The 11,929-nt window shown below is 49.6% G+C and overlaps 5 protein-coding genes across 5 annotated transcripts; 4 read left to right on the forward strand and 1 right to left on the reverse strand.

The window, feature by feature from the left end:
• Positions 1 to 116: 116 nt before the first annotated feature.
• Positions 117 to 1,333, forward strand: ASPSYDRAFT_162203 (uncharacterized protein; the record flags this gene model as incomplete). The annotated part of the gene is made up of 2 exons (XM_040843070.1): positions 117 to 935; positions 1,001 to 1,333. 2 exons carry the CDS (start codon positions 117 to 119, stop codon positions 1,331 to 1,333), a joined length of 1,152 nt encoding a protein of 383 aa, XP_040697107.1.
• A 378-nt stretch (positions 1,334 to 1,711) lies between these two features.
• Positions 1,712 to 4,460, reverse strand: ASPSYDRAFT_162870 (putative C6 transcription factor; the record flags this gene model as incomplete). Its single annotated transcript, XM_040843114.1, has 2 exons — positions 1,712 to 4,315; positions 4,383 to 4,460. 2 exons carry the CDS (start codon positions 4,458 to 4,460, stop codon positions 1,712 to 1,714), a joined length of 2,682 nt encoding a protein of 893 aa, XP_040697108.1.
• A 1,655-nt stretch (positions 4,461 to 6,115) lies between these two features.
• ASPSYDRAFT_212092 (repressor protein) lies at positions 6,116 to 8,701 on the forward strand (the record flags this gene model as incomplete). Its single annotated transcript, XM_040844025.1, has 2 exons — positions 6,116 to 8,281; positions 8,336 to 8,701. 2 exons carry the CDS (start codon positions 6,116 to 6,118, stop codon positions 8,585 to 8,587), a joined length of 2,418 nt encoding a protein of 805 aa, XP_040697109.1. The 3' UTR covers positions 8,588 to 8,701.
• A 132-nt stretch (positions 8,702 to 8,833) lies between these two features.
• On the forward strand, positions 8,834 to 10,150 carry ASPSYDRAFT_162865 (uncharacterized protein; the record flags this gene model as incomplete). The annotated part of the gene is made up of 3 exons (XM_040843113.1): positions 8,834 to 9,287; positions 9,374 to 10,011; positions 10,070 to 10,150. The coding sequence occupies 3 exons, from the start codon at positions 8,834 to 8,836 to the stop codon at positions 10,148 to 10,150; spliced, it is 1,173 nt and encodes a 390-aa protein (XP_040697110.1).
• A 484-nt stretch (positions 10,151 to 10,634) lies between these two features.
• ASPSYDRAFT_61965 (DUF1996 domain-containing protein) lies at positions 10,635 to 11,883 on the forward strand (the record flags this gene model as incomplete). Its single annotated transcript, XM_040850058.1, has 4 exons — positions 10,635 to 11,006; positions 11,080 to 11,201; positions 11,256 to 11,436; positions 11,494 to 11,883. 4 exons carry the CDS (start codon positions 10,635 to 10,637, stop codon positions 11,881 to 11,883), a joined length of 1,065 nt encoding a protein of 354 aa, XP_040697111.1.
• Positions 11,884 to 11,929: the final 46 nt, after the last annotated feature.

The following is an 11,929-nucleotide window of genomic DNA, read 5'->3' on the forward strand; positions in this document are numbered from 1 at the left end:
TCGTTCGAGTGCATTGGGCTCACCACGAAGCGCCGGAAACCACAGACTCGCGGATGGGAGAAAACATACTTGTTCCTAATGATTACAATTCCACCGCCTGCACCTATGTCTCCGAAATGGACAAGGTTTTGGTTATCCTGAAAACAGGCGCTACAGAAGCTCTTGAAAAGGCTCCTGTGCACTTCGAAACCACGCTTCGATGCGTACAAAACTACGCCGTTTTCTCAGATTATGAAGAGGACATTCTTGGAGTGCATACGAGGGGTGTTCTCCGCAGCGTCAGCGGAAAAATGAAGCAAACGAACCCAGATTTCGAGATTTATAATCGGCTACGTACATCTGGCCGTGAGGGTCTTATTGCCAATGACTGGATGGACGACGAAAATGGCCCTTTTGGAAAACCTCGCAATCCAGGGTGGAAACTCGATAAATGGAAGTTTGTACCAATGATCGATGAGGCACTCATTGTGAAACCGGACGCTCACTGGTATATCTTCCTTGAGGCGGATACTTACATAGTATGGCGAAATATGGTCCGTTGGCTGTCGCTATTTAACCGAGAAATGTCTCACTATCTCGGTACGCCGATGCGGATGGGGAACGACGTGTTCGCCTATGGTGGAGCGGGTATAATACTTTCTAGACCTGCCATGCAGCTGGTCTCTCGATATCGTGCCGAGAACTTCACGTCTGTCGAGCAGATGACTGCAGACGACTGGGCTGGAGACCACGTCCTTGGTAGGATCCTCTATGACATAGGAATACCGCTTGTGCGGTCATGGCCTCTATTGGTTCCGTCCAGTGTGCGAGAATTCCGACCTTTCACCAGTAATTATGGGCGCCGACCATGGTGCCACCCGGCTGTTTCGTTCCACCATATGTCTTCTCAAGATATTCAAGATATATGGTTGTTCGAACAGCGATGGTTCCGATTCGTAAGCTATTGGTGACAGCACCTTCCTCCCTCGCTGTACTAGCTAACCTGGCCCGTTATAAATAGGAGAAACACTCGGTTCTATTACACAAGGATATATTTACATGGCAAATACACGATGTGATCAGCTCCAAAAAATACGACTGGGACAATCTTTCTGATGAACGGCCACAGACCAATAGTAACTCTCCCACGACTGCGGAAGGATGTGCACAGATATGCATCCTTACCACAGACTGTCTCCAGTTCTCCTTCTCCGATAAAGGATGCGTTATTTCTAGTAAAGTCATTAGAGGTGTTCATCGACCAGGGGTGGAGTCTGGTTGGATGGCGATGCGAATTAAAGCGCTCATGCGAAATGCGGGAAAATGTCCAAAAGCACAATATATAACGGAATAGAGTATATATACTGTTGCCGCGCGACTGGTAGGCCAGCTGTGGTTCAAAAAGAATCGTTTATTAAGGCCACTGTGCATGGACGATTATAATTTGTGGTATGTTGAATAATATTAATGTTTCCAGAAATTATGGAGAGATAAACGTTCTTTCCGGACACAGCACAATTCTACTAAAGAGTGATTGTCATATACTTAGATATATGTACTTAACCTCGGACTGGTAACGAATTCTTAAGTACAAATAGCGGGCAAGAATTTCAAACCTCCGGCTTTTGTAGGTGGGTATCATATTGGGAAAAAGAAAAGTGCCTGTTAGAAGTAGACTTTGTCTGAATCAACGGAGCATCTAGATGTTCCTGTTAAAAAGGGCACAAAATAGCTAACACTCCATTATTTCATCGGGCTCATCTTGAAACGTCTCAGGGAAGAACCCAGGAGGTGGCCAAATATCCGCTATTGAAGGCGGATGCACCAACGGCTGCGAGCCAGCAAGACGGTCCGGATCGTGACAAAATTCTTGAAATGTCGTATCATCTATGAAACCGAAATCCTTTAGTCCTGCTTCACGGCTGGTGGTCCATTCGGTTGTATCAAGGTACGCGAGGTCTTTGAAAATGGCATCGAGACTGGCATTGCTGCTAGCTTGTATTATATTGCCTGAGGTGCAGCTGGTGGTATGGTTATTGCTGAGAGCTGACCCTATAGAATGCTCGTTCGCGGCGGCGGAATCTCCTGAAACCATGGGATTGGATACAGAGGAATCTGGTGTTGGAGGATGTGGTTGGGATGGCCCATGAAGCATTGCATCTAGCTCGCTTGCCGGATCTGCAATGTCCATCGTGGAGGAAGGGACTCTATCATGACCAGACTCGGAATGGGAGTAAAAGGACGGCTCATGATTCTCCAGTGTCGTGTCTTTCGGAGTCATATATTGCCCATCGACCGGGATGGTGATACCGAGGATTGAGGATGTATAGTCGGATTCCGCGACGTTAATGGTATTTCGTCTAACCTGTTGAAATAGCGGAGTTTCGCGGTTGAGACTTCGATTCTCTGTCGCTGTCGTAGACAGCAAGCTGTTTTGGAGAGGACTGTGGTTTGAATGTTTGTTCGCCCCTCTTGCTGGCGTATTGTCCATATCATGGGAGAAGGGCTGGGATGGAGATTGAGAGACATTCCTGGTGCGATACCATTGTTCGATATTGCTCGTCAAGGTGCGATAGACCGGCCACGTTGAACTAAGCCGGGATGTTCGTTGAACGAGAGCCTCGGCCCAGCGCGTGAAAGGAAAGAGGTCGCTTTCGATTTTGTTGCGAAGGGTGAATGCTTGTTCAGCAATGACACGTATAGATATCTCGAAGATGGGCGGTAAGCTGCAAACATTAAAGTTATCTAGATGTTGTGACATCATTGGAAGAGTACGATAGAGCAGTTTCTTCGCGCCCTCTGTGGCTGGTCTCTGGGAACGATGCATACCCAATTCCTGGGGAGCTATTCGAAGATAAAGCGTCAGAAGGGTAGCGACATATGTTAATCCCAAATAAGTCTGATGTGGTAGCAATGTGGAGTGCCGTTCTGGATAGATGCTTTCAGGGCCAATTAGTCGACATCCGAGCGGTAAAAGGTCATCCCACTGTTTCAACTCCGAGACTAATTGCTGCGCAAATAAGTGCGCATTCGGTCCCGCTATAGAGTCTCGAGCAATTTTGTTCAACACGCTGGCCAGCTCAACCAAACGGTTAAAACAACTCAAAGAAAGTAAAGGACCTCTGCGAGGTGGATTCTTGCCACTAGAGTTGCGGACGGATGGCAACACATCAGCCCACGAATTCCATTCTTCCAGGCCGTCTTCTTCTAGCAAGCCAATAGCAACCAAGTCTCGAGAATGCATGCTAGGTCGTCGGGATAATCGGAATGATAAAAGCGAGTCGATGACGAAACACCCTAGAAATACAACTTTCCCTTGGTTCAATTCGCTGGGTCTTCGAGTATCTGGGAGTACGCCTATATCCATAGAGATAATCATGCGGACCGCTTGACCACTAAGCATCCAGGCGGCGGCCCAGTCCTCGAGACCGATGTTTACTAAAGTCAAGAGCAGGAGAGCTTGAACATGTCCGAGTTCGTAGAGCTCCGTTTCCGAAGGGATCAGACTCCGGGCCACCGTATAATATTCCTTTGTTTTTGATAGAACTCCCAACGTCCCATTCTCGTGTGTTGCCCGCGATAAGGATATCATGTAGCTGAGAAGCGCCCATAATGCGGCATGGTCACCGGATTCCGAAGACAGCCTGGCAACGGATACTGAAGACGCATTTGCATAAACATATGATGCTCGGAGGATGCTATGTTTAGCAACGATGGGGAACCAGGAGTGTGTGGTGGCGAAGTACATGTCTAGCGATTGGGAAGTGTGAGGTGGCAGTTGAAGAGAATGTGTACTGGCTGTCGTGGGCGATGGCCTATTGTCAGCCGGCATAGATAATCGCGCTCGTTTAGTACCAGGCGAGGTAGTAGGTTCCACAACTCGCGGAGCGCCCTGTGATAAAGGAGTCGAACCGCGGTCTATACGGAAACCCCATTCACTTCCTGGATCATGTGAGGAATGCCTATGTTCGTCTCGGGGGCGCTTCGCTGAGATGTGCGGACTGGTGGGATCGGGTGTGGACGATAGCATCTTCTCGAGCGCATTATAAAGCCGACTGGTTTTCCAGGACTCGTGTAACGTTTCCGAGGCACCGTCATCTGTCCAGAGAGAAACCAACCTGTCCCTCCGGCCGACTGTCTCAGCCGTCGTACCGAGGAGGGAGAGCATGGTGTCCTCAAAGCCATCAATGTTGCAGATAGCGAGGGCCCAGAGCTTCTCCAAACCACGGACATATCCCTCTGGCAAGCCGCGCTTTTTTGCATGAGGGTCATAGGAGCAAGTTTGGCCGGACGCCAGACAGGCGGAGCAGGAAGGACGAAGACCGTCGCATTTGTCCTAACCAAACCATAGCGTTTAGAACCCGTTGCCGAAGATTTGCGGGTTGAATGAGGTATCTACTCACCTTTTTACTTCGACACCTGTCACAGGCCCTCGAAACCCTCTTGCGCCGAGGCGCTTTTGGATCGGCACCCTCGTCCATTGAGGATCACTTGCTAAACAAACGGCCAGCCATACAGCCTAGGGTAGCGGAGAAGCGCTGGTCATATATTACCAGCCAATCCGGAAGCGTGTGGGGTAGAGGTTAGAGTGCTGCTGGGTGAAAGAAACAACAGTATTTCATTCCAGGCCGTCTGATCTGACGAAACACGAATGAGTAAAATGAGGGGAGGAAAGAAGCTGGAAAGTGTTGTCTGGGGCCGCAACGGGAAACGCAGTTGGAATTAGCAAGACAGGGATATGCGATTGAGGGCTTCAGAATAGCCGATTAGCAATCTGCTTGGCCCGCGTAGAACCCGGAGAAAAATGGCCAGGCCCATCGCAAAAGTCACAGGGAGAAAGAGGAGGAAGCAGAAACGGCTTCTAGACGGGAGATTCGGGGCGAAGTTCGGGAAGTGGATGATGGAGGAATAATTCCGTCGGATACATCCAGATTTCCAGTCCCAGCCAAACCCCACATCGCTCTCTCCACAGTCATCCACGAGAAGGTTTTGTGGGTGGTTTTCAAAAGTAGTTACTGCGTACTGCGCATGAATGTTCATATTATTTCGAAATGATATATTATTATTAAATGTGATAATAGTGGGCGTGGTTGACTGCCTGTAAGAAGATTCAGAGCAACTCGACTGACGAGACGGAAAACTCGAAGGTTCCCCCGGGCTTCGACTTGATATCATCGGAATGATCCCGGGGAACACTGCTGGACGGCTCCGATGTGGATGGGCAAATTGTTTGCTCTCTAATCCGGAAAAATGACCAAAGTCAAATTCACGAGCTATTCGGCCCCCAACTGCCGGTAGTCGGCACTTCTTTTGATGTCTTCGGACTGCGATCCGCCGGGGTTGAAGAATTTATGGAGATGGCTCTCAGGAGCCAGGAGACAGGTCTCAGAGCCGAATGTCGAGACAACTTGCGCCTCGACAGCGACACGGCAGAGAGGATCGAGATGGCTGTATTACCTCTGTAAAGTCGTATGCAGTAATGCTAGGATGCCAGGACGTAGTTGGGTCCAAAGTAACAGAAGCGTACCGAAGCCCGGCATCCCGACTCGGTAGTCTTCGAGAGCTGAGAGATATTGGAACAAGTTCAACACACAGATTGATTTCTCCTCGTTCTTCGATTCGATGGTGAACACTGAAGCGGCAAAGACTTCTGCCGCCTCAGGGCGGTCGCCACCGGCCGAAGCGACAGAGCACTGGTTACGCAGTACGGATACCAGACTACCAGTCACTGACCTCACTGCAGCCCAAGTCCACATGCCCACTCCTCTGGGGTTCTCTCTTCGGCGTTCGCCCGCCATGTCTATTCGCTAGTTGGTCTACTGGCTGCGATCTCGATCGTCTGAACAATAGTCCCTCCCCTGCGACTCTGTGAACTTGTCCGCAGCATGACAACCGGCGTCCGGCCCTGGCCCTCTCAATCCCTCCTTCACCACGCACCAACGTTCATCTTTACCCCGGCGATTCCCTTCAGATATGGGAGATGAACCTTGGAGTATAACATCAGAATCAACATCTATACACATTGACTTATCCGGTGCCAGCAAATTCGTTCATCGTGGCTGACCTTTCGCATTCTCAACCTTTTCACCCTCACCCGAGGAAGAGGCTCTGTCGCTCTCCTGATATCAGCATCAAGATGTCTCATCGTTCTAGCACGGATGTGTACCGAAAAGTCGACCCGGAGGCGTCTCTTGTCCTAATTGGGATCCGTGGGTCTGGGAAACGATCGTTAGGGTTCGTTGCCGCTACTGCGCTGAAGCGTCGCTTCATCACAGAGGATCATTATTTCAAAGAGGTCACTGGGTTATCGCGGCATGAATACCTGAAACAGTACGGAAGCCAGGAGTTTCAACAGCGTGATATTGAAGTGCTTAAAATGATGCTGGACAACCATCGTTCGCGCTGTGTTATCGAATGCGGCCTTGGAAGCCTTACTCGACCAATCCAAGAGCACCTTCGACGGTACTGCGCTACGAATCCGGTTGTGTATATAGCCCGTGATATGGATAGCATCCAGAGACTGCTGGGCTTAGAGGATCAGGCTGCAAAACTACTCTCCGAAGGCGATCCGTTGCACCGGACTTGCTCGAATTTTGAGTATTATAACGCCGAAGATCACTCGAGTTTTTACGCCCAGTTCGATGAGGAAACGCAGGACCGGCGCTCGGTGGGGTACTCCTTCAAACTCAAGGAGGCCAAGGAAGATTTCACACGCTTTGTTCGCTTCGTAACCGGTACCGATGTCGGCCACTCTAGTTACGACTCACCCTTCGTGTTGCTGGAGACACCCCCTGAGTTACGATCTTATACCTATGCCATATTTGTTCGATCCTCTGATTTAATTGATAACAGAGTCAGGCTGTCAGAGCTCGAGTCAGGAGGGGACGCTATCGAGCTATGTGTCGATCGCTGGAGCCCAGAAATGGCAATGACAGTGAGTAAGCAGGTTTCCATACTTCGGAGAAACACGCACACTCCGGTGATCCTGTCAATCGATAACCGTTCGCTCGGATTCCCCGGCAGCGACCCGTACTCGATACAGGGCCGCAACGTGTACTCCCAAATTGTGGAACACGGCTTGCGGCTTGCCGTTGAGTACCTTGTGATGGATTTGAACCAAGAGCATGCTCTTATAAACGAGACAATTCGCAACAGGGGCATGACAAAGATTATCGGACAGCGAATTTTTGAGCCACCCTCTAGCGTGAAATGGGATAATGAAGAGTGTCTGTCTGTGTACCTTGATGCTGCCGGTCTAGGTTGCCAACTAGTTCGCATTCTTCGTGTGGCAACAGAACGCGAGGATAACACAGCCATCGCAAAACTTACGAATAAAGTTGGTTCGTTACCGGGCGAGCATCCGCCTATCATCGCCTTCAACATCGGCAGCCTTGGGCGCACGTCGCAAGTATTCAACCCAATCCTCACACCTGTTTCGCATCCAGCAATCGCGCATCGTGTTCAAAATGACAGGGACCCGCAAATTACGGCCCGCGATGCTGTTAAGGCTTTATTTCAAAGTTATGTCCTGGATCCTCTACAATTTTATATCCTTGGTGGCAGTGTAGCCTACAGCTTATCACCCGTGATGTACAACGCTGCATTTCGCCATTGTGGCATGGATCACACATACAGTATTCCAGAGAAGCCAACACTAGCTGCACTAGACCAGCTAGGTCGGGATCCGAATTTCGGAGGTGCCAGTGTCGTCCAACCTTGGAGGGTGCAAGTCTTCCAGAAGCTTGCGGCGAAGAGCCGCCACGCCGAAGCCATTGGGGCGATTAATACGATAATGCCACTCCGGGGTCAATCAGATGGAACCATGTTTCCGCTGCAAGAACAAGCTAGCCGTCGTCACCTAGCTGGGCCGGTGCTGGGATGGTATGGCGAGAATACAGATTGGGTTGGTATAATGACGTGCATTAATCGCAATCTCTCCCCACGTAACGCCATCAGCCCGATGAAGACAACTGGCTTAGTTATTGGAGCAGGTGGCATGGCGCGTGCTGCGATATACGCTTTGCTTCGACTTGGCTGTCGGAAAATTTTCATTTACAATAGGACTTTGTCTCGTGCGGAGAGCGTCGCTCGGCACTTCAATTCATGGGCTGCCTCTCAGGTGGGATCGACGGAAGTAGTGTATGTTCTTCGCTCGTTGCAGGAAGAGTGGCCCTCGGATGCCTGTTTCCCGTGTATGGTTGCGTCCTGCGTCCCAGCCGACCCGGACAGAGACGAACCTCCGGCCGATTTCGAGATGCCAGCGCAGTGGCTGGGAAGCCCCACTGGCGGGGTTGTGCTCGAAGTATATATATACCCCCCTTACACAAGCCGTTTAGATTCAACTAATCCATGATAGTTTGCGTACAAACCCTTAGACACCCCGCTTTTACGCCAAATGCGCCGCTTCCGCAGCGAAACTGGACGCCAGTGGGTTTTGGTTGATGGCCTTGACAACGTTGCCGAACAAGCGATTGCGCAGTTTGAGATATTGACCGGACGAAGGGCCCCGCGCCGACTGATGACTATGGAGGCACTCCGCAACTACGATGGAGAAGACGGACCGTTCGATGAGAGGACGATTCGAGCCCGTCTAGACATTAATGAATAGAACTCTATATAGTGTAGACTAACTAATGATGTACGAATAGTTGATGTGGAACTTTTGACAATTCACTGCGGACTCCATTTGCTGCGAAGGTCACGTGTCTAATGCAATTATCTCGGCAAGCTTTGAGCAACATTACGTATGGCGTTGGCCTGCTGATTATTTCACGTCTCCGCGGATACCTCATCCCAAAATGGGAAACACGTCAACCCCATTTGATTTATCGTTAATTGGAACTCTAGAATACTTATGGCCTCTCATTCACGGAAGGCGTCTGGAGCCTCCGAGGCTGATTTCTTCGATATCCCTGACGAGCCGCTCCTTGCCCTACTGAAGAACCAACTAAGGCGGATCCGAACTTGGGTTCTCATTTTCGTCTTGATCCTTTTTATTCTCTTTCTCCGGCGGGAACCGCCCCCTCCTCCAGCCTTGCCTCATATCAATTATGATTTAGTCGATTGGTCGAGGTACGCATATACACAATATGCGACCTCTAGCCCATACCTTTGTAACGCACTCCTCGTCTTCGATGCTCTAGAAAGATTTGGAAGTCGGGCACAGCGAGTGCTTTATTACCCAGAGGACTGGGATATACTTACTGAAACTGACCATGACCGAGACAACCAATTGCTCCGGGTAGCAAGGACGAAGTACAACGCGATGTTGGTACCAATACAGCTAGAAATGATCAAACCGGGGGCAGGTATGAATAAGAAAATGACAACATTTATTCCACGCTTTCCGTCTCCTCGCATGCAGCTGCTAATATCCAACTTGTGCTTGTTATAGGATCGGGCGAGTCATGGAATAAAAGCATCTCTAAATTGCTCGCCTTCGGCGAGACTGAATATGACAGAGTCATACACCTCGATTCCGATATTCTATTGTTGAAGAACTTGGATGAGTTGTTTTTCCTGCCCCATGTGCCCGTCGCAATGCCCCGAGCATACTGGCTCCTCCCGGAGCAAAAGGCCCTTTCTTCCCTCCTCCTCGTCATTGAGCCTTCTTATCGCCGATACAAAGCCCTTTTGGATGCAGCGCTCGGTATCGAGTCTGACAGCTCAGATAGCGATAGCCCACGGATGAAATATGACATGGAACTGATGAATGAATTCTACGGTGATTCGGCCATGGTCTTGCCACACAGACAATATGGTTTGGTCTCAGGGGAGTTCCGGTTACAGAATCACACTGCGTTCTTGGGAAGTGATGACGAGGTCTGGGATCCTGATAGGGCCCTTTCAGATGCTAAATTTGTGCATTTTTCTGACTGGCCGTTGCCAAAGCCCTGGGTGATGTGGCCATCTCAGATGTTGCCTGATATTTTACCGAAGTGCAAGAATAACCCGGGAACGATGCATGAGAGCGGGTGTCGTGATCGAGATGTATGGATGAAGCTCTATGACGACTTCCGTGTAAGGCGGAGGGTAAGGCACTTATTTCAACGCATTTTGAGAAAGTCACTTGCTAAATATTTTTGATTAGGATGTCTGCAAACTTCTCAGTTATCCTGCGCCTAACTGGCCACCAGGGAATGTTCCGCCAGCTGGTGACGCCGGAAAATAGTACGGCTCTATATAGCATGCATAGTGTATTTCGGAGTTAATAGATCACAATTCTGCAAAAATAGGTTTATGAGACGGTGTATAGGAAAACAGGTGATTACTTTTCGCTTTGAGAAGCCATATTGGTCTAGAATTAGGAACAAGGGGCAGGGCATGTGCGAGGCGCGTTTACATTATAGAAAAAGTATCAGTCCCGTTACAGAGATGATGGGTCTTTAGTGCCAGTGAGAGAATCTTGGTACAAATGCAATGTTATCCAACACATTCCGCCTGGATCGATAGCATCATTGGGATTTAGAAGAAGCGGCCAGCTATGTGGGTAACGATGTCAATAGGGATTGTATATGGTATGCATACCAGTTGTGTCACCACGGTGGACCAGACGCTTTAATGCCACCTTTTCTCCCACAGCCGCTCCGCAAGTCCTTCACTCTTGATAAACCCTCTTCTCATCATCCCGCAAATTGACTATCGGGCCAGATACTATGCCTGTCCAACACCTTCAGAACGGCTTCGCGATATCTTTTTGCCTTCTTCTCACATGGTCCCACTTAACCATAGGTACGAACAACCCTGCTGAAGCAACCATCATTTCCACCACAGACGAATTCAGCTTCAGCTGCCTCCCTCTAACAATTCAACTCTCCGACCCCATTAAATCCCCAGGGATGGAATCATCCCACACACACGTTGTTACAGGGGGGACCGCATTCCAAAGAACGATGGGTATGCAGGCGGCCCCAAACGCGAGCGCAACAACGTGCGAGGTTTTGATCGATAAAAGCAATTATTGGGTTCCAGCCCTTTATCATATGACAAGCGATAAATCGTTTGAGATGATGGAATATGAGTCCAGCGTATGTGTCTCTAACTCTCTGTTTGTTTTGGTCGGCCCGGGGGGACAATGCTGCAGTTACTAATGTCGACAAGGCGGTTTATTATTTGAATAGGGCATGCGATTACGCTGCCAGTGCGCAGACATGCAAGGATGGATCGTATCCTTTGGCACCGCCAGCCGGATTGCGTATCGTTGCTGGGGACCCAAGGATTCAGTAGGACGCCAGCTTTTCGTTTGATTCTGCTTGTGTTGGACTGACAATGTACAGGACATACAACGACACCAATTTCGCCCAACGTGCCATCTCGCATATGTGTCTGATGGAAGATGGGTCCTCGAATGAAACCAAGCACCTTCCCCGTCAATCCTGCGAAAAATTAAGGTCGCAGGTATTCTTTCCTTCTTGCTGGGATGGGAGGAATCTTGATAGTACAGACCACAAGAGCCATGTAAGTATCCGTAAAAATGACCAGTATGGTGCCGCCACAGCTCACACTGTTTTGCAGATGGCATATCCTGTGATTGGAGACTATAACAAAGGCATCTGCCCCAAGTCACATCCTGTAGCCATATTCTCGATTTTCATGGAATTCATATTCAACACGAAGCCGTTTCCTGACCATCAGAATTGGGTATACGCGACGGGCGACCGAACCGGATACGGCATGCATGGGGACTTCATAAATGGGTGGATGGACCAAGGATCCCTGCAGGGAGCATTTAAAACATGCACAGGGAAGGGGAGGTTGAGTGACCCCAGATGTTCGATAACACAGACACAGAAGATGCCCCTGTCTCCAGCTTCCTTGGAACCGGACGAACCCATCCCATGGGAAAATTTGGGACAGAACAGTACCATACAGAAGCTGCCTGGTCATCCAGAGCATGTCGTTTAGCTTGTGTCAAAACCTCAACGGTACCACTTCATATGCATAGTGTTGT

The sequence above is a fragment of the Aspergillus sydowii genome (genome assembly GCF_001890705.1).
Source record: "Aspergillus sydowii CBS 593.65 unplaced genomic scaffold ASPSYscaffold_16, whole genome shotgun sequence".
Lineage (NCBI taxonomy): Eukaryota > Fungi > Ascomycota > Eurotiomycetes > Eurotiales > Aspergillaceae > Aspergillus > Aspergillus sydowii.